This window comes from Panthera onca, chromosome C2, assembly GCF_046562875.1.
Source record: "Panthera onca isolate mPanOnc1 chromosome C2, mPanOnc1 haplotype 2, whole genome shotgun sequence".
Classification (NCBI taxonomy): Eukaryota; Metazoa; Chordata; class Mammalia; order Carnivora; family Felidae; genus Panthera; species Panthera onca.
Genome location: NC_138347.1, coordinates 32,678,944 through 32,699,107, shown reverse-complemented (window position 1 = coordinate 32,699,107; position 20,164 = coordinate 32,678,944). Strand labels below are relative to the sequence as shown.

Here is a 20,164-nt window from a genome sequence, read left to right as displayed (position 1 = left end):
TAGGAGGGAAGGAGTCATAGAAGATAATGCCAGACAAGTAGGGAGCCTGGCATGTTGTGCCAAGTCATATTAAAATGCTTAATTTAGTTACACTAAGCTAATTAAAATATTAATGATATTATATATATGAAATCATTGACCACAATGGTTGGCACAAGGTGTCTTGAATAAAGCAGAGTCACAGCGTGAATATAGAACTGTGGTAGTTAATGACTTGGACCCTGGAACAAAAAATCTGGATCTGGATTTTAGTTCCACAGCTCTTGGGCTTTGGGAAAAACATGTAATCTCTCTGAGTCTCAGTGTTTTTTTGTTTGTTTGTTTGTTTGTTTTCTGTAAAAGACAAATCAACGTTGCAGCAACAGCAGCAATAACAACAACAATAATGTTGCTTGCTAACATTTTATTAATGTTTGCTTTATCCCGGGTAATTTTTTAAGATATTTCATCACATTTAGTCGTTGAGTATTCTCAACCACGCTGCAGGTAAATAGCATTGTTCTCCTCATTTTACAGAGCAGAAAATGAAGGGCAAAAAGAGGTTAAATAAAATACAGAGTTGAGCATTCATGGATTTGATTCAGAGAGTCCCAATGCAGGAAACATACTGCTGCTAACAGCTGGGGTGGATGATGCCTCGCTCTGATGTCTGGTAGCTGGTGCAAGCTGCGGGCTACAGTGGCTCAGTCTTCTGTCTCCTCATGGGCCCTCTACCCCCAGTAGGATAGACCAGATGCCTTTTGTGGTCTCCAGGCCGAGTTCCAAAAAAACAAAAGCAGAGGCCCAACCACACAAGCCCCACGTGTCACTTTTGCTACATTCCATTGGTGAAAATAAGTCACAAGGCTAATCCAGTTGCAAGTGGTGTTGAAATAGACTTGACCTCTCCATAGGAGGATTGCCAGAGCAACATGAAGTGAGCCTTAAGATTGCCAACAGCTGTTGCAGTCATTTTTGCAAACACTACCACAAGTTTTTCCGGGGCACTCTTTTTTTGACCAGTGGACACATTTCCAGTTCTGTGCAAGAACACTGATGAAATTCAGGGGTCACCAAAGTCTCAGTTATTATTGGAAAACTAAATTTGGTATGCTAGCCTAAATACTTATTGGTAAGACCTATGATAGAGATGTTTTACTAACATGAGTTGAAGGTTCTCTAGTTGATTCTCGTATAAGTGGAAAATTAATTCAAATAAAGCATTCTATTTTTCATCAATATTAACTACTCAATGTTCCTGTGTGTATAAACTTTTCAATTCCTCTGTCAGTGATAAAAATTATGGCTTTGACTGTTACTGTACTAAAAATGCAGAATACTGTGAATTCTGAAACACCTGTTCAGGTAGGAAAATATTGGTATATTTAGAATGAGTTAAATAAAATCTGATGTCATACAAAGTGGCACATGGTTTTTAGTATCATGAGTATTTATATTTGAGTTCTAGCAGTAGACTTCATTTTCCTGTCAATGCTGTCATGTTTTCCAATGGTTTATCAGAAGGCCAGTAGGACATTTTATGGATAAGAATTAGAAATATTGGAAATACTGTTTATCTGATGGATAGTCATATACATTATAGCTCTCTCTATTATTTCATTATGGAAAGATTACAGCCAGACTCAAAAAGTTAATCTTCAAAAAGTTAGTCTTTCTGAAAATTAGTCTATTTGGGACAAATCTTAATCAGTGATATTGAAGTGTAAATGCCAGATATGCGTTGACCATGGTGCAACCATGCCTCCTGCGTAATGATAATCTGTAGTCTCCTTTTCTGATGCATTTTCCAGAGAAGTGGCAAGATGAACATCAATTCCCTGTCATCAATTCCCAATTAATGGGCCCCAAACCCTCTCATAGGATTACATTTTCAGTAAATCAGACCACAGAGTCAGAATTCAAAATAAGCCTTTTTCACTTTAACCAGAACTATGCATGCAAGATGGACCCAGGGTCTGGGAGTGGAGCTCACAAGACACAAGCTAAATTAAAGACACTCTTTAGTTTCTTATGTTCAGATTCCAGTTATTCATTTACACAGACACAGCCTTCGAATCTACTTGAAAAACTGACTCGTCACCCTTTGGAGGGTGGAATGCCTGACACTCAGGAAAGGGAAATCTGTGATACTATGGCCAGGTGATTCCTACATGTAACAGGTGTGGTTTAATCCATGACCGAGATCATTTTGTTTGTCTAATGAGACATTAAGGATCTACTGATTTGCTGAGACTATACCTCTCTGTTTACAGTAGCGGGGGGCTTCTTCCTCACACGGCCTTGCTCGGAACGTGCAACATTTTCTTCCTGTTCTCAGACTTAACTCCATGCTCGTCAAATAAGCATTGTGGGTTATGTGATACTAACCTGCCTTTCACTATGGCTTTTTACAAATGCTGTCAGCCCCAACCACAGGAATTCCTCTTCACATGTCCTTACAAATGCATATCCAAGTCTCTTTTCTCATTTTTTTTTTTTTTACTCCTGTACCAAATATTCTAACACTGGTCGTCGTTTGTCCTTGATGAACTTTTAATATTAGTCCTGCTTAAGTCAGAACTTCCTGTACACACTTACGGGATACCTAATCTATTTCCCAGTTTCCTTTGGCGTTAAGTGATTAATTCTTTAGAACTTGATTCATTTGTGTTTTTGTTTCTTTTTCTAAGTTCTCTTGCTGTCTGATCAAATCATGAGTTTATGGGCATAGTTACGCCTCATACCTGTTTGGTATCCAACACAGTATCTCTATGCATCTATCAATGTATGTATCTGCCAGTCTTGTATAGTTGCTGGAAGAATTTTTGACACGCTAGTAGCCGAATGTGTGTACCCATGTGTCCAATTAAAATTTGCTGTTAATGTTATTTGCATAAAATAGTTCTCTGTATTTGTTTGTTAATTTATTCATTCAATTAAACAATTATTGAGACTATGTATAAATAGCTGCTCTCATTACCAGTGGAAAAGAATGAGAGGCTGTCATGGCTGAATATTTTCTCATTGATCATGGCATTAGGGACACAATGAAATCTTTTTTCCCAAAGTATTTTTAGCCCCCATATATCTTTATAGATCAAATCTATATCCATTTGAGGTGATACAAAATTAATTGTGGTTGAGCTTTAAGTTCTTTCCCTTCTCTGATGTGCTATGATAGTATTCATTATTGTAATGTGATAACAAGAAAGCAAACAGTGGGTGGGATGCTCTAAAGAAATGGGGAGTCCTCTTTCCCAAGACATAAAAAGAAATTCACTGGTGTCCTTCTAAAAAGCAGGTACAAAGGATGAATTTAGGGCTTCCTGGAGAAAGTAAGAAAAGAACACAGGACACCACCACTCACAGTGTTTGTTCCATACGTTGATGTTCTTCCCAGGTGAAAGTGATACCAATGAATCATTTATATGAGATATTTATTGAGGGTCTACAGTGTGTCTGATGATATGCTTGGAGCCTGATAGGCAGAGGCCCCTTAGAAATAGGGCATTTTATCAAAGTCATAGAAGCAGAGATGAGAATGATGGTGACCAGGGGCAGGGAGGGAAAGAGAGGTGCTGGTCAAAGAGTACAAACTTCCAGTTATATGGAAGCTTATTCTAGAGTAAGCTCTACCGATCCAATGTACAGCATAGTAATTATAGGTAACAATACTGTGTTACAAACTTGAAAGTTGCTAAGAGAGCAAATCTTACATATTCTCACCACCAAAAAGATATGGTATTTATGTGATATTATGCAGGTATTAGCTAACTCAGAGGTGGTAATCATTTTGCAATATATAACTGTACATTGTACACCTTAAACTTATGCAATGTTACATGTTAATTATATCTCAATAAATCTAAGAAAGGTAATTTTTAAAAAAGAGAGAATTTTATGTAAGAGAGTGATGACATTTTTGTAATAATCTGGTTATAAAGTATATTCTGAAACTAGACTCGTAACCTACATGTGCATGAGCACCTAGCTGGAGTGAAAAAATTACAGACTATGTGCCTGCGTAAACAAACGGAAATGGAAATTTTCAAAAATACTTTGCTAGTCAAAAAACCAAAACAAACAAACAAGCAAACAAAAAACACAAACCCAAATCTATAGTGTTGACTAGAACAGAGTTCATTCAGTTGATGTCCCTCGGCTTCATATATTTTCACCTTACCCCACTCATTTGAGGAGATTCATAAGTGATGTGGTTCACGGCAGTTATGGTTGTAGCCGTGGCCTTTCCCGGCCAACTGATGTGACATCGAAATCATGGTTTTGCAGGTAGTTGCGTTGAGAAGAAAGGAGTGAGTTGTTGTGACCCAGGTTATGGTAGTTATCTATTGCTATGTAATAAATTACTCTCAAAGTTCAGCAGCTTAAAACTACAAATGTGTTGTCTTGCACAGTTTCTGAGGATCAGGAATCTGAAACAGGTTGGCTGGTAGTTCGGGCATGGGGTGTTGTGAGGTTGCGGGCAAGCTATCAGCTAGGGCCACAGGCATCATGTTCCATCAGCTCAGTCACATGGTTGACCGCAGTTGCTTGCTGGCTATGGGATTGCTACCTCAGTTTCTTGCCATCTGAGCCTCTCCACAGCCTGCCCGTTTCCTCACAAGATGGCAGCTGGCTTCCCCAGAGTGAATGGTCTAAAGGAGAGAGAGGGTGCACAAGAAGGAAACCCCAGTGTCCTTTACACCCTCATCTCAGAGTCATGCCGTCATTCCCACCTTGTTTTCAGCAACATCCCAGTTTATACACTGGAATAGGGATTCACGCTCACTTCTTGAAGGAAAGAATATTAAAGAATTTGTGGAAATGTTAAAACCACAGAAAATCTGCCATTTTCTAATCTATGTCTTCGATGGTGGAAAAGTATTTTAACCTTTCAAACATCAGGGGCTTTTGTTTGTTTATTTGTTTCCACTTACCAGGTTTTTTTTTTTCCAACTGAAAACGTATTAACAGTCAGACTAATGTCACAAAACTGGCTTGAGGATTAATGGAGGTAATTTTTTTTAAGTTCATTTATGTATTTTGAGAGAGAGGAGGGGGACGGACAGGGAGAGAGAGAGACAGAAAAAGACAGAGAGAGAGAGAGAAAGAGAGAGAGGGGGATCCCAAGCAGGCTACACACTCCATACTGAGCCTCACTCGGGGCTTGATTTCACAGACTGGACAGTGTGATTATGATCTAAGCTGAAATCAAGAGTCACAGACACTTAAGCAACTAAGCCACCCAGGAGCCCCTGGAGGTGATGTTTATAAAAGCAGTTTGCAAAGTGCCACGGGAATAAAATGTATCTTTTAATAGAATCTGTAGTTATTGGGGCGCCTGGGTGGCTTGGTCGGTTAAGCGTCCGACTTTGTCTCGGGTCATGATCCCACGGTCCGTGAGTTCGAGCCCCGCGTCGGGCTCTGTGCTGACAGCTCGGAGCCTGGAGCCTGTTTCGGATTCTGTGTCTCCCTCTCTCTCTGCTCCTCCCCTGTTCATGCTCTGTCTCTCTCTGTCTCAAAAATAAATAAACGTTAAAAAAATTAAAAAAAAAACAATCTGTAGTTATAGCTGTGACATTATCTTCTAGACGAGTGTGTTACCCTATAAAATATGGTATAGGGATACCTCACATATTATTGATGTTATTGTTAATTTATAGTTGGAGTAACCACTAGTATTGCTTATGGTTGGGTCATACTGTTTACAAATGACAATTATGGATGCATGTTTCCCAACTACAAAACAACAGCATGTCTTATCAATTTCATTTCCTTCAAATCTGTCCATCTGCCCATCTCTACTGAGAGAACCATAGACCAATATCATATCTTGCCTGGGCTGCTGAGATATCCTTAACTGGTTTTCCAGTTATAACCATTGCCCCTTCAGATCCATTTACCACATTGTAGCCAATGTACTTTATTTAATTCAAATCTGCAAATGACATATTGGATAAAGGGCTAGTATCCAACATCTATAAAGAACTCAACAAACACCACACTGAAAAACAAATAATCTAGTGAAGAAATGGGCAGAAGACATGAATAAACACTTTTCTAAAGAAGACATCCAGATGGCCAACAGACACATGAAAGAATGCTCAACGTCACTCCTCATCAGGGAAATACAAATCAAAACCACACTGAGATACCACCTCATGCCAGTCAGAGTGGCTGAAATGAACAAATCAGGAGACTATAGATGCTGGCGAGGATGTGGAGAAACGGGAATCCTCTTGCACTGTTGGTGGGAATGCAAACTGGTGCAGCCACTCTGGAAAACAGTACAGAGTTTACTCAAAAAATTAACAATAGATCTACCTTATGACCCAGCAATAGCACTGCTAGGAATTTACCCAAGGGATACAGGAGTGCTGATGCATAGGGGCACTTGTACCCCAATGTTTATAGCAGCACTTTCAACAATAGCCAAATTATGGAAAGAACCTAAATATCCATCAACTGATGAATGGATAAAGAAGATGTGGTTTATATACGCAATGGAATACTACGTGGCAATGAGAAAAAATGAAATCTGGCCATTTGTAGCAACGTGGATGGAACTAGAGGGTACTATGCTAAGTGAAGTCAGAGAAGGACAGATACCGTATGTTTTCACTCATATGTGGATCCTGAGAAACTTAACAGAAGACCATAGGGGAAGGGAAGGGGGGAAAATTTACAGAGAAGGAAGGAGGCAAACCATAAGAGACTCTTAAAAACTGAGAATAAACTGAGGGTTGATGGGGGGTGGGAGGGAGGGGAAAGTGGGTGATGGGCATTGAGGAGGGCACCTGTTGGGATGAGCACTGGGTGTTGTATGGAAACCAATTTGGCAATAAATTATATTTAATATAAAAAAACAACAAAAACCACACATCGTCCTTCTAGAGAATTAAGGCTTTTATATGTTTAGACGAATATGTCATTTCTCACCAGATATAAGGTCTTATTTCTTATACTGGTATTTGTTTTTCTACTCACACAACGTTCAGTGTTTCTTCCCTATTTGGTTTGAAGTGATAGGGATATTTTAGAAAGTTATTGAACAACAACAACAAAAAAGAATGCTAAGTTCAAAAGACCCTTTTCTTCACCTTTGATTTTCCGGTCTGCTTAGATGGCTCCACTCCAAGATGTCCATCCCAAAAGTCAGCATCAACCTTGGAGCCCCCTTTCCCTCAGTCTCTGTGTACAATTCATCACCCACTCTTATTGACTCTGCCTTCAGAATGTGTTTCTCATCTATTCATTTTCTATTTATTTTTCTTTATTTCTATCACTACTATCACTTAATAAGGAGACGGTTTCCTAACCAGTCACCCCCTTCCATCTCGACACCCTCCAACTTATTCTTTGTTGAAAGGAAAATAACCTTTTAGTGCAAAATCCATTTCTTCTTAAAACTTTAGAATAAAGTTCAGAATCTTTAACATAGCTTCCAGGGCCCAAACAGAAAAGGTTTCTCCTTACCTCCCTAGCTATTCTTTCTTCCTCATGTGTGCCAAGCTCTTTTATGCCTGAGAAATTTTTGTGTAAGTTTTCTATCTGGCTGGGCCTATTTTCTGCTTTTCCTACTTTTGTCTTGTGTATGCGTATTCATCCTGTCTCTGCTTCTGCATTACTTCTTCAACGAACCTTTAAACTAATCCCCCTATTATATCTCTGTTTGAAATCTTTCCTTTCACTTCATCTAGTGGTGGGATTGTATTATATGGTGTCCATTTCCAGTAACTAGAATATCAGCCCCACGAGAACAGTGACCACATCAATGAACTGGTTGCAACTCCTCAGTAATTAGCCTAGTTCCTGACACATGTCGGATGTTCAGAAAACATTTGTTGAATGAATGAATGATAGGAGAATAGGAGGATTGGACTGCTCCCATTAATTTCCTTGGGTCAGGATTGACTTATTTGACTAGTTGACATGATGGTACTGATCATTTTCACTTATGAAGAATGAGATTGCTCGACTCACTGGCTCAGACCAAAGTGTGTTTGCTCAGCCAAGTGGAGGCAGTGCTTGGAGAAAGAAGGAAGGGAAGGTGAAGAAATGCACTTTTTCTATTTAATGTCTTAAGTTGAAATAACCACAGACATGTGGAATTTAGGATGTGACTGCCAAATAACTGCTTTTGTACCAATTTGTAATTTTAGAGCAGACCAGGCCCATTTGCTGATAATCCTCATTGCCTTTCTGTTAAAATGTTTGCATATTTGAAAGCTGGTCTTAGAATGTGTCTGCAGATTAGAAAACTGGTCTTACAATGTTAACTAGGATTTCCTTTTTATCTGTAACATCTTGTAATACTAATGGTCAAGTAAAGCCCATGATGACATATAAATAAATGTACATCCTGTATTCATAGTTGCTCTCTTTTGATGGTCTCCTAATTCTCATGACCTGAAAGTTAATATAGAACGTAAGTTTCAAGTTTTTACTAGTGTAGTATGGATCATAGGAGTGATAAAAATCATTTTGCAGGAAGCAGGAGAGACAGAGTAGACCAACATGTATTTACGAAGCAAACAAGTGTTTATGATACAATGCAGATGATCCTCAAATACCCAAAATACATTACACTTTGCCCTTCTTCATGGATCTGGGATACTAATGTGTTGCTAGGATTGACTTTAAATGAAAGAGAATAAATAGGAATATGGTTTCCTATTTATCTGTAACATCTTGTAATACTAATGCCCAAGGAAAGCAAATAATAACATATAAGTAAACACATGTCCAGAGCATGAAAGAAATTATCCTGGCTATTCTAAAGAGTTATATTTTAATTTTAAACTTACCAACTCAGGGGCACCTGGGTGGCTCAGTCGGTTAAGCATCCGACTTTGGTTCAGGTCATGATCTCACAGTTAGTGAGTTCAAGCCCCACGTGGGGCTCTGGGCTGACAGCACAGAGCCTGGAGCCCACTTCGAGTTCTGTGTCTCTCCCTCGCTCTCTGCCCCTTCCCTGACCCTGCTCACACTGTGTCTCTCTCAAAAATAAGTAAACATTGGGGCGCCTGGGTGGCTGACTTCGCTCAGGTCATGATCTCACAGTTTGTGGGTTTGAGCCCCGTGTTGGGCTCTGTGCTGACAGCTAGCTCAGAGCCTGGAGCCTGCTTCGGATTCTGTGTCTCCCTCCCTCTATGTCCTTCCCCTCTCATGTTCTGTCTCTCTTTCTAACATAAATAAACATTAATTTTTTTTTTATTTTTTTTAACGTTTATTTATTTTTGAGACAGAGAGAGACAGAGCGTGAACAGGGGAGGGGCAGAGAGAGAGGGAGACACAGAATCTGAAACAGGCTCCAGGCTCTGAGCTGTCAGCACAGAGCCCGACGTGGGGCTCGAACTCACAGACCATGAGATCATGACCTGAGCCGAAGTCTGATGCTTAACCGACTGAGCCACCCAGGCGCCCCTAAAAATTTGTTTAAAAAACATTAAAAAAATTAAGACTTACCAACTCAAAATGTACCATCAATTCAAACTTTTAGTAAGTTTCTTCTGTGTATAGCAATCATTACAATCACTACTAAATTTAAGAATATATAGAAAATATAATATAGTCAGGCCCACAGTGAGGTATACATACACCTTGTATTGAAAACACACACACACACACACACACACACACACACACACACACACACACATATTTAAGTTTTAAAATAATTTCTGAGATCTACTTCCAGGTGAATAAGTCATGAGAAAAATGAATAATTATGCCTGAGGACATCTGAAAAGATAAACTTATATTAAGCAATTAAGCTTTAATAGGATTATACAAAGTAGTGATGGGAAAAAGAGGTATTTCAAGTAGAAAGATAATGTGTAAAAAGACCTGACAGTCTAGAAGTTCATGTTCTTTTGGAGAACAGGGAGTTTCCTAGTATGGCTAGATCTTATGGCTTATAATAGGAATGAGAAAAAAATAAAAAGCCTTCCTTAATGCCCCTAGTCAGTCAGACATTTTCTCTTCTGTAATTCCACAAAAATTGTATATGGATTTTCACTGCATTTATCATATGACATGAAAAATTATTTGTTGAAATATGTTTCTCCCTTTTAACTATGAGCTTAGTATATGGATATTTGCTGTTAATAATATATCTGTATGTTATAGAAATTCAAAGAACATCTCTTGAATCAAAGAGCCTGGAAAATTAAAGTTAGAACCAGATTCAGAATGCTCTGTCTCATATGACTAATGAAAAAGTTTAGGGTTGGGTCATTTTTGCGTTCAAAATTTTTTCCTTTTTTTCATTTTGTTACGAGGAGTTTCCTCCGAACAATCTGAATTTTCACCTTCTCGTCAAAATTGGAAACACTTGGCCCCCCGTGAGGTGGTAACATGCAGCTGAAGTTGAGTGGCGGCTGCCACCTTTCACAGAACTGTCTCTGCACATGCCACAGTCCCCACCTCTCCCTCTTGTCCTCCACTCAGCCCTTTTCATCACTTTACGTTATCTGCTTGGCTGCTGCAGACTCGTCCATTCTTCCCTCTCCTTTGCTGCAGTGCAGGGGACTACCAGTAAACAGCACATCCTCAGGTATGTGTTTTAGAAATATGTTTTGGCAGCTCTTGGAACTATTTAACTGTAGAAGTAGGTCAGGTTGTAGCATATTCTAATGTCAAGTGTTTAGCAGGATTCTAAACTAGCTTATGCTTGATAAAAAACATGTATGTATATTATTGTTCTATAATGTCCTTAGGAGAATAAAATGGGTTTTATTATTAAAGACAGAAAGAAATTTGGCCCCAAGGTGAAGGCCAGCTTCTTATGTCATGGCAGGGAAGACAATATTGCAAGTTGTCCATAGGAAATAGATTTAATTGTAAAAATGAGAAGTATGATTTTACTAAAAACTATGCTCAGCTTAGAGGTGATGAAAATCATTTTGCAGGAAGCAGGAGAGATAGAATAGACCAACATGTATTTACAAGCAAACAAGTGTTTATGACACAATGCAGATGATCCTCGAATATGCAACATACATTACACTTTGCCCTTCTTTATGGATTTGGGATATTTTTGGCAGATTGTTTTTTTTTTTTTTTTGCATTATTCTCTGAATATAAAAATCACATAGTACAAGCTAAGTAGGAAAGATGATTGTTTACCACTCCCTTTTTTTCAGAGGTATTTTTATCATGTCTTACCAGCATATATTTATATATCTAATCCTTTCTCCAGGATGCTACATAGAGTTTTGCGAACAAGTGTTTTTTCCCTCCTTTGCTTAACAACACCTCTGGTTGAAAGGTGTGTTTGCAGTGCCAAAATTAAATATTCGGGTTCGTCAAGTACTATAATCTGTGGTACAGAAATGGGTAGGTGGGAAAATACTGAAATCTCAGCTTTTTCTTGTTATCAGGTTATGAAAAATGTTGACAAACATTTGGAAGAAGTGAGAGCTGGCAGGAGTGGGTTAGGAACTGGTAGCTGCAGAAAGACCAAAGAAAATTGTCAGCTTCTCTCTCTCCTGACATTTTGCTTATGTATAGAGGAAGGGTTTACATCCCTCCTATTTTTTTTAACATTCCTGCATAATTCGAATGGAGAGACTGATGAGGATGTACCTGCGTTTTGAAAATTTATGGGGAAAGCAGCATTTTTGCATTTGTGCTAAATGAAATGACAGGATTGGCTCCAGGTTTCTATTCCCAGCAAAAGCCTCAGGTTCGTCTGTGACAGGACTCTCCATAGAGGTTATTTTTACCTGGCATGGCTGTGCTGTTACTGATGCTGCTGCTCTCGCTGGCAGAAATAACTTCTCCTGTGGGTGTCTCGGGCAGAATGAAAGCTGGGTCAAGGTGGAGAGGTGAAAAGAATCGTGAGTAACCAGGAATTTTTACTCTTGGTGCATTTCTTTCTCCTTTATATTTTAGAATGTATCGGATCTGCCTAGCTTTGCAGTTCACAGCATTTCCAAGAGGTTGTTTTAAGACTTAAAAATAATTTTACACATTAAATATGCATGCAGAATAAATGGGCTCCACCTTCCATAGGCTCCACACATCTGCAATATTGTTCTGTATTTCATTGCAAGACTTTTGCTTGGCTTTCTTCATTAACTCTTACAATCCCTGCCACTTGTAAAGACTGAGCAGATAGATCCAAAGGCCATGTATGTAAATTAACATTACTTCTTCTACATAAAGTTCGAATATGTTGCTGACATTTGTTGATATTCAAGTACTAGTTGTCTAATACGATTCCTACATCTAAGCATCCTGTTTTGAGGGTAATAAGGAAGGAAAGTTAAAAATAGCAAATGTCGTAGGAACTCTGATTTGAATAACTTAAGAGTTGAAGCTTTACAGTCGGGAGTTGCAGGTCGATACATGGATCACTCTGTAGAGTCAGTAAGTCCTTTATTCTGTGCCTATGAAAATGCAAGACCTCCACAGTTTCACCATTACATTTGTTTATGTACTTAAGGCATATAGAGTTTACATTACTGTTATAGTTTGATAACTGAATCTGTTTCTGGTATCATTGGAAGACAGGGAAATGCATTTGACATTTGTTTCCCTCTGAGCTAATTGGCCAAATTCAGCCACTGTCCTTTCTCCTTTTTACCATCCTATCAGCCACCACAGACCCCACTTCTGTGTGTGTGTGTGTGTGTGTGTGTGTGTGTGTGTGTGTGTATGTGTGTAGAAAGCTTACACATAGATTTATTCATCTTATCCAATTTTAGAAGTAAAAGTATTCCTCTTCTCTAAGTCTCTTGTCAAAAAAGAGATGTAGAAACAGACCCAGAAATCTGGAGGATTACTTCTTTTACATGTCATTGAATGCTCATTGGAGGCATGCCGATGAGCTTATTTCACTGGAACTTCCCCCAGAAGATTCTAAGTAACCTTAAAGCTAATTGCTAAGCTGTGTCTTTTGCTTCAATCGTGTCTTTGGCCAATTTATGGTTCTGTTTTACTGACTTGAGTAGGACCTGGAATGTTCCGATCGAATGATAAATGAAAACCGGAAGCTACACACAAGCTGGAAAAGTTACAAATTTAACCACTTAGCTTCCAGTCAAATTTCACAGTAATCAGTTATTACTGGCCTTTTGTCTTCCTTTCTCTTTTTTCCTTTAATCTGTCTCTTTTTTCTGCCTCTTGTGATTTATAAAAGGCTTACCTAAGTGTCCGATATTTACAAATAGGTTATTGGTCTTATTGATGATTTCTTCTCTGGTAATGTTCTCCCTCAATGTTCTAAGGTGGGACCGTGAAGTTTAAATTTTGTATCCCCACTGGAGAGTTCTAAAGGAGGAATTCACTTTTCCCCAAAGTCCAAGATGCATCCGTTTTACTTTATACCTTGGACTTAAATCTAATCTCTCTATTCCATAATATTTGTTATAATTTTTACCTGTCTAGCCTGATAAGTTTATAACATTTTCATATCCATTATATGGTAGTATATCTACAGTAATCTCATGATTATCAAGGATGCATATGAATACTTCCATTTAAAAAGAGGAAACGGGTATACCAAAAAGTTAAATGACTGACTCTAGAACATTGACCCAGTTAACTTACAGACATAGCTTTATAACAGAAGTGTTTAGACCTCTAATTCAGCACGCTTTCTGCTGTGTACAGCTCCTTAAGTAAACCAGTTGACTGTGGAAAGCCCATATACCAATTCCTGACAGAGCTTTCTGTCCATTTTTAAAACAATATCCTCAAAATGAATCAGAGGCTATGCAATATGTTACTTTTTCTTGGAGGCACTCTCAAAGTCTTCTTTCTGGTTGGACAAGAAAAAGATCTTTATGGGACCAGTAGCAAGCTACAAATAGCAATTTTGAGAATTTCTAAAATTAAAAAAAAATTAGGAAATAATGTTGGAAAATATTGAGGATGAGGCTATGGTCAGAAAAAAAATGGGGATGGAATTATGATGTACTAATTACTGTTAATATAGAGGTACACTTTTCTGTTTTTGGATTATATGACATCTCAAGAGGCTATTAAGCTATAATTTCCTGTATTATGATTGCTATGGTAGTTTCCAATGCAAAAAAAAAAAATCAAAACCAAACCAAAACCCCAAACAAAACAAAAACCAGAGGAAAATACAAACTCTTAAACTCTTGTCTTCAACACTTTACTTTTTAGATAAACCTCTGGGAAACACAAAATTGAGTAATCTAATGACACCCTTGCTTTGCATAGTTTGGATGAGGATAACAGAGGCATTTCACTGAGAATTTCTCAGCTAAGAGAATACCTATGAAGTTACAGGCCAATTGATTCCCAGTATGAGTAAATTATGATAGAAAGCTTATATTCAACTTAATCTCTTTCAAGGCAATTTGTGACATATATTTAAAGGGATATTACACTCAATGAGCATTTACTTAAGTAAATGGACTCTTCAAAAATACCTATCAAATTTGAGAGTGTAGATCAGTATGTGTGTGTGTATATGTGTGTGTGTGTGTATACACATATATATTCAATTCTTTAGAATATGTACAATTACTGAATATGGTCTTATTCTTTGACAGAAAGTATTTATCTTCCAAAATATCCATCAAACTATTATTGCAACTAATATATAAATGTAAGCTATAGGAAGAAAGGTACATAAATATAGTAGATCCTATAAAACATAATCATTTTCACCATTAAAAGTGAGTTTTGGGTGACTGGCTGCTCAGATGGTTAAGCTCTGTCTCTGGATTTTGGCTCAAGTCATGGTCGAGCCCTGTGACACACTGCACGCTGACAGCTGGAGCCTGTGTAGGATTCTCTCTCTCCCTCTCTCCCTGCCCCTCACTGGCTCCTGCTCTCTCTTTCAAAATAAATAAACTTAAAAAAAAAGAAATCCTCAAAGTTAAAAAGAGTTTTCATTAAGTATTATTATTATGTAAAATATTGACCTATTTTTAAAACGCTTCTGAAAGCTTTTCTCTGAGACAAATTTTAAAATAAACATATTCACTATTTTTTTTAAAGCTGCCATATCACCCATGGAAAAGACTGGCTCATAGTCATAGTAGAATAGATAGATAGATAGATAGATAGATAGATAGATAGACAAATTTGAATCTTTTTTTTTTTCACTGCAAAAATGTGATTTTATTAAAGCATGGGGACATGACCTGTGGGCAGAAAGAGCTACCCCATAGATGTGATCCTTTAGATTAATTTAGCAAATATTATATATAAAGAAAAAAATAAATCTCTACTTTACAGAACTTCAACAACAATATGACAAGGAAAAGAAACAGAACATTTCACTATACATCAATGGTTAATGATATATATACCCATCACCCATTTAACCCACCCCTAACACCCAATGCCATCAATCATCAGTGTGTTCTCTGTATTTAAGAGTCTCTAATGGTTTGCCTCCCTCTCTGTTTTATCTTATTTTTCCTTCCCTTCCCCTATTTTCCTTCCCTTCCCCTATTTTCATTTGGAAATTTCTCAAATTCCACATATGAGTGAAATCATATGACATATGTCTTTCTCTGACTGACTTATTTCGCTTAGCATTATACACTGCAGTTTCATCCATGTTGTTGCAAATGGCAAGATTTCATTCCTTTTCATCACTGAGTAGTATTCTGTTGTGTATATATATATATATACATACATATATATACACACATATGTATGTGTATATATATGTGTGTGTGTGTGTATGTATATATATATATATATATATATATATATATATATATATATACACACACATATATATGTATACATACACATCACATCTTCTCAATCCATTCGTCAGTTGATAGACATTTGGGCACTTTCCATAATTTAGCTATTGTTGATAGCACTGCTATAAATATTGGGGTGCATGTGCCCCTTCAAATCAGGATTTTTTTATCCCTTGGATAAATTCCTAGTAGTGCAGTTGAGGGTCATAGGGTAGTTCTATTTTTAATTTTTGACAAACACCCCACACTGTTTTCCAGAGTGTCTGCACCATTTTGCATTCCCACCAACTGTACAATAGGGGTCTTATTGATATATATATATATTTTTTTAACCTACCATCTCAATATTTTCAAATGAACTCTCTACAGTTATTTTTAACCATCTACTCCTTTTCTTCTATCAGTAGCCACAGGTCAAATATTTCTTATAGTATTTCAGAGTTTCAAAATTTGTGAAATACTATGATTATTCAGGGCAGCGTCCTTCAGAGGTGCTTTGAAATCATTTAAAATAAATTTTTAAAAGCTTAACACAAAACTTGATACTATTATTCTGTCTCCAATTTTATGTTCATCTTTGCCACTTTATTGAAAATATCATACACTATACGACCCCATAACTGCTTATTACTACAAACAGTTCTTTTTTTTTTTATTTTTTTTAACTTTTATTTATTTCTGAGAGACAGAGAGAGACAGAGCATGAACGGGGGAGGAGCAGAGAGAGAGGGAGACACAGAATCCGAAACAGGCTCCAGGCTCTGAGCTGTCAGCACAAAGCCCAACGCGGGGCTCGAACTCACGGACCGTGAGATCATGACCTGAGCCGAAGTCGGACGCCCAACCGACCAAGCCACCCAGACGCCCCACTACAAACAGTTCTTAACTCTTCTTTGAGAGTACCAGTTTTGTAACACTATGAGCCATTCAAATAGGCTTAAATTTTTTTTTTTTTACCGACAAATGATGTTTCACCATTTATTCTTTGTCTCTTTTCTTCCCCAACTCTTCACATTTTATGAAGTTTTGAGAAAAACCTCTTGTAAATAAGTACCATGTTCAATAATTTAAAGTGGCCTGTAGCTGTTATGCACAATACAAAGTGACAGAAGAGAGTCTTCGCTATTTCTCGTTCCCCTTTTATAGTCAAAGAGAAAATATTCTTGCAATGTGGATCGGGCCATGAGGTTGATCCCCCAAAATCAATAGACTTATGGTGAACTAAAGTATAAGTAGTAAGTTACCTCCAGTCAAAGATTAGTATCCAAGATAAGCTCAAGCAGCCTGAAGCTGACAGCACAATGCAGGCAACTGGGAAACCTGAGAAGCTGATAGGATTTGCCAGGGAGCAGCCACAGGGGTGACTGGGGCCTATCAGAGAAAGAGCATAATGTGCTTCCTGGAAGATGAAAAGGCCCATATGTCATAACATACACCTGACACTTTGCAGAACAGATCTTCCTTTCTGCAACCATGTGAGCTGCCAGTTGCAGTCCTAGGGTAGAAATCACATGCACTATGTTAACAGAGTTCATGGTACTCAAGAGGATTATCTTTTATCGTGATGCTTTAAAAATATACAGTGTGCCATACTGAAACTCTGGAAAATATACCGCCTTTCATTTTTATGGAGAACAATATACCGTTGCCTATCCACGGTCATCTGTGGTATGGCATTTTTGGAGGAACTAGTGTCTTTCCTACCATTAATTAGTTGTAAATTATAGCTGAAATCAATAATCATAATTTCAGTGGGACAATTCAGACACTCCGTTCAACGCAAGGTGATAAAGAATCATTTGGATATGTAAGCTATTATTTTTTAATAGAAGAAAGGCACAGTAAGGCTTCTTTAATAATTACAGCAAGAGCAGAACCGGAATAAAGTGGATTTGACTACACATATCTGTTTTGTCACGTTGTTGTTGTTGTTGTTGTTTTTAAGATAAGATACATTTGAGCTGAAGCCATTCATCATTTAGTAAAATAATATTTTGCAAAAATACCACAAATTTCATTGACCTCTAGTTTTATTAAATGGTCATGGTAAGTACACGCCTTATAGATGACAAAACTCCTAATGTAGCAACACAGGCCTGTTCGACCTTTGTACTTTCCCATTTGGTCAATACTTGATTGTTCAGAAAATCAAGTTTAACTGGTGCTGACATATGAACTGCCTTCATTGGCTGACACCACATCATTGTATCTACCCCCAAGGAACTCGGGGACTGTAGCAACTTGGGGACTGTAGCAACATAAAAGCAACCTTGTTTCATCCCATTTCTCCAGATTGCTTGCCTCTTGTCTGAAGAGGAATGCAAATACTAGATGACAGATAAGGGTTTTTACCCTTAGCTAAGTTTGGAAGACTGATGTTTCAACTTGGAGCTTACTTATTTTCTAGTTTGTATTGCACTGAGCCTCTAACACACAGTGATGGTGGATATGGTTGTTAATATATATGTAGACAAGGTAGAGGAGGCAACGCTTATAGAAGATGATTTTGCCCATAGTTGTATCGCAGAGGTCAATAACTTACAGCCGTAGCATATGAAGGGAAAGTAAATGCCTTGATTGTATGCATTCCGATGAACTTTGTCGCCTACAGGTCCTTTAGTCTCAAATCTGGGGACTGGGAGAAAGTGCTCAGCTGTTCCATAGATGCTTAAGAAAACAGCTGAACTCAGCTGTCATACACACAAATAGAAAAGCAGTTTTCCAGGTAATCCATTCTCAAACAGTTACACATTGAAGGAAGCAGGATTTCGAAGTAAACAACACCTTGGACTTCATTTTGATAAAACTAATAGAAATTAAATGTGTACAGATACTATAAAATGGTGAGTAATCCAACAGCATGAACAGAATGAGTACAACCTCAGTTTTGGTAAGTCCAGTGTCCATCCCAGTTTTTGCTCTAGAGAAATGATCCTCAGGTATTCCACCACGATGATTTTAACGAACTCCTCTGTAATTATTTCAGATAAAATGTTTTGGTCCTAACAAATTTATGAACAATTTTGAAGAGACTAAAAGAAGGGGAGGCTATAAGATTTCCCCCCTTCGTCTTATGGTACAAATGTGAGCCAACAAATTTGGCTATGTACCTTATTTCTGTCAGTTGACTACTATTTTCCAACTGACTTTGATTTTAAAATTAGAGATTTGAAATCATAAAAATTTAGCCCAAGGGTATCATAAAGCCACACCTAAGAATATAATGTCTTTGAAAACTTATTTTGAAAAAGAGACAAGTTAAAAATTTTACTATTCACTAGTCCTCCTAGAAACTACCTATTATTTGCCATTTGAAATTGTTCTTAGGTTACAGAAGTGTTAAAAATTTTTATGTGCTAGAGCTCAGTTAGTTTTGGACAGGGTAATGAAGTAGAACAGTGTGCCTAAGGAAATGTGGTGATGAATATATCATTGCTGTAACTTGTCCAAAATCCCTGCCAATGTAGCCACATTTTTTTCTATGAATCTGTTTAACACTCTCACCATTAAGATTTTCACACTGTATGTCACGGTGGTGTTGTTTAATTAATGTAAGAAAATGCTGAGCAGACTCAAAAGCAACATGGTGTTGGTTCCTCTCTCATTTTTCCCATGAAGAAAATAATCCCCTAAATTATTAGCATTAACATCTCTAGCCTTGTTACAATCAGAGACAAAGACAGGGGGAAAGAATGGCGGTTCTTTATAATAAGAGAAATGAAAAGTGGGTTGAAAGAGAGTGAGCAATAATCTGAAGACAATTAGGCAGCTCATTAACCTGAACCATTCAATGGTTAAGTCATCATAGAGTGACATTGTAACCTGAACAAAGTTTATAGGCTCTACCTGAAAGTTCCTCAGTCCCTGCCATGGCAGTTTCTTCTTGGATAAATGCAGTCATTATGAAAATAATGATCAAAAATCATTTACCATGAGAAGAAATACATGAGTTAAAGTAAAACAATGGTCGGTCCAAACCCAAATTTAATTTTAGGGAAAGCATTTAAATCTCCACTATGGGGGTGCCAGGGTGGCTCAGTCAGTTAAGTGTCAGACTTCAGCTCAGGTCATGATCTCTTCAGGGTTTGCGAGTTCCAGCCCCACATTGGGCCCTGTGCTGACAGTGTGGAGTCCGCTTTGGAGCCTCTATCTCCCTCTCTCTCTGCCCTTCCCCCCTACTTGTGCTCTCGCTCTCTCTCTCAAAAAATAAACAATAAATAAACATTAAAAAAAAAATTAAAAAACATTAAAAAAAAAAAGGAATCTCCAGTATGTTTCAAAATCATTGTGTCATATGGAGTCTACAAGAGCAGGTAGCCTGGAGTTAGGCATACCAAGGTCCAAAACCATCCTTCTACCTTGATGTTGTGAGAACTGACATGATCTCTCTGTGTCTCTCTTTCTGTTAAGTGGAGATGACCATATGTTCTCTCCAACACGTTGTGAAAATCTACCACACTGGTTGGGACGTTTGAGAACAC

At 37.8% G+C, this 20,164-nt stretch overlaps 1 protein-coding gene across 5 annotated transcripts in view; it reads left to right on the top strand.

Annotated features, from left to right (window-relative positions):
* Nucleotides 1–20,164, top strand: part of ROBO1 (roundabout guidance receptor 1) — a 1,123,873-nt gene that overhangs the window by 325,587 nt on the left and 778,122 nt on the right. Inside the window, exon 1 of one of the 5 annotated variants that reach the window (XM_078452895.2) lies at nt 11,699–11,822. The exons of the other annotated variants lie outside the window; for them this stretch is intronic. Within the exon in view, the coding sequence (XP_078309021.1) occupies nt 11,714–11,822 (109 nt within the window). The 5' untranslated portion in view covers nt 11,699–11,713. Of the gene's footprint in view, nt 1–11,698; nt 11,823–20,164 lie in introns of those variants that run through there. 5 annotated transcript variants of the gene reach the window in all.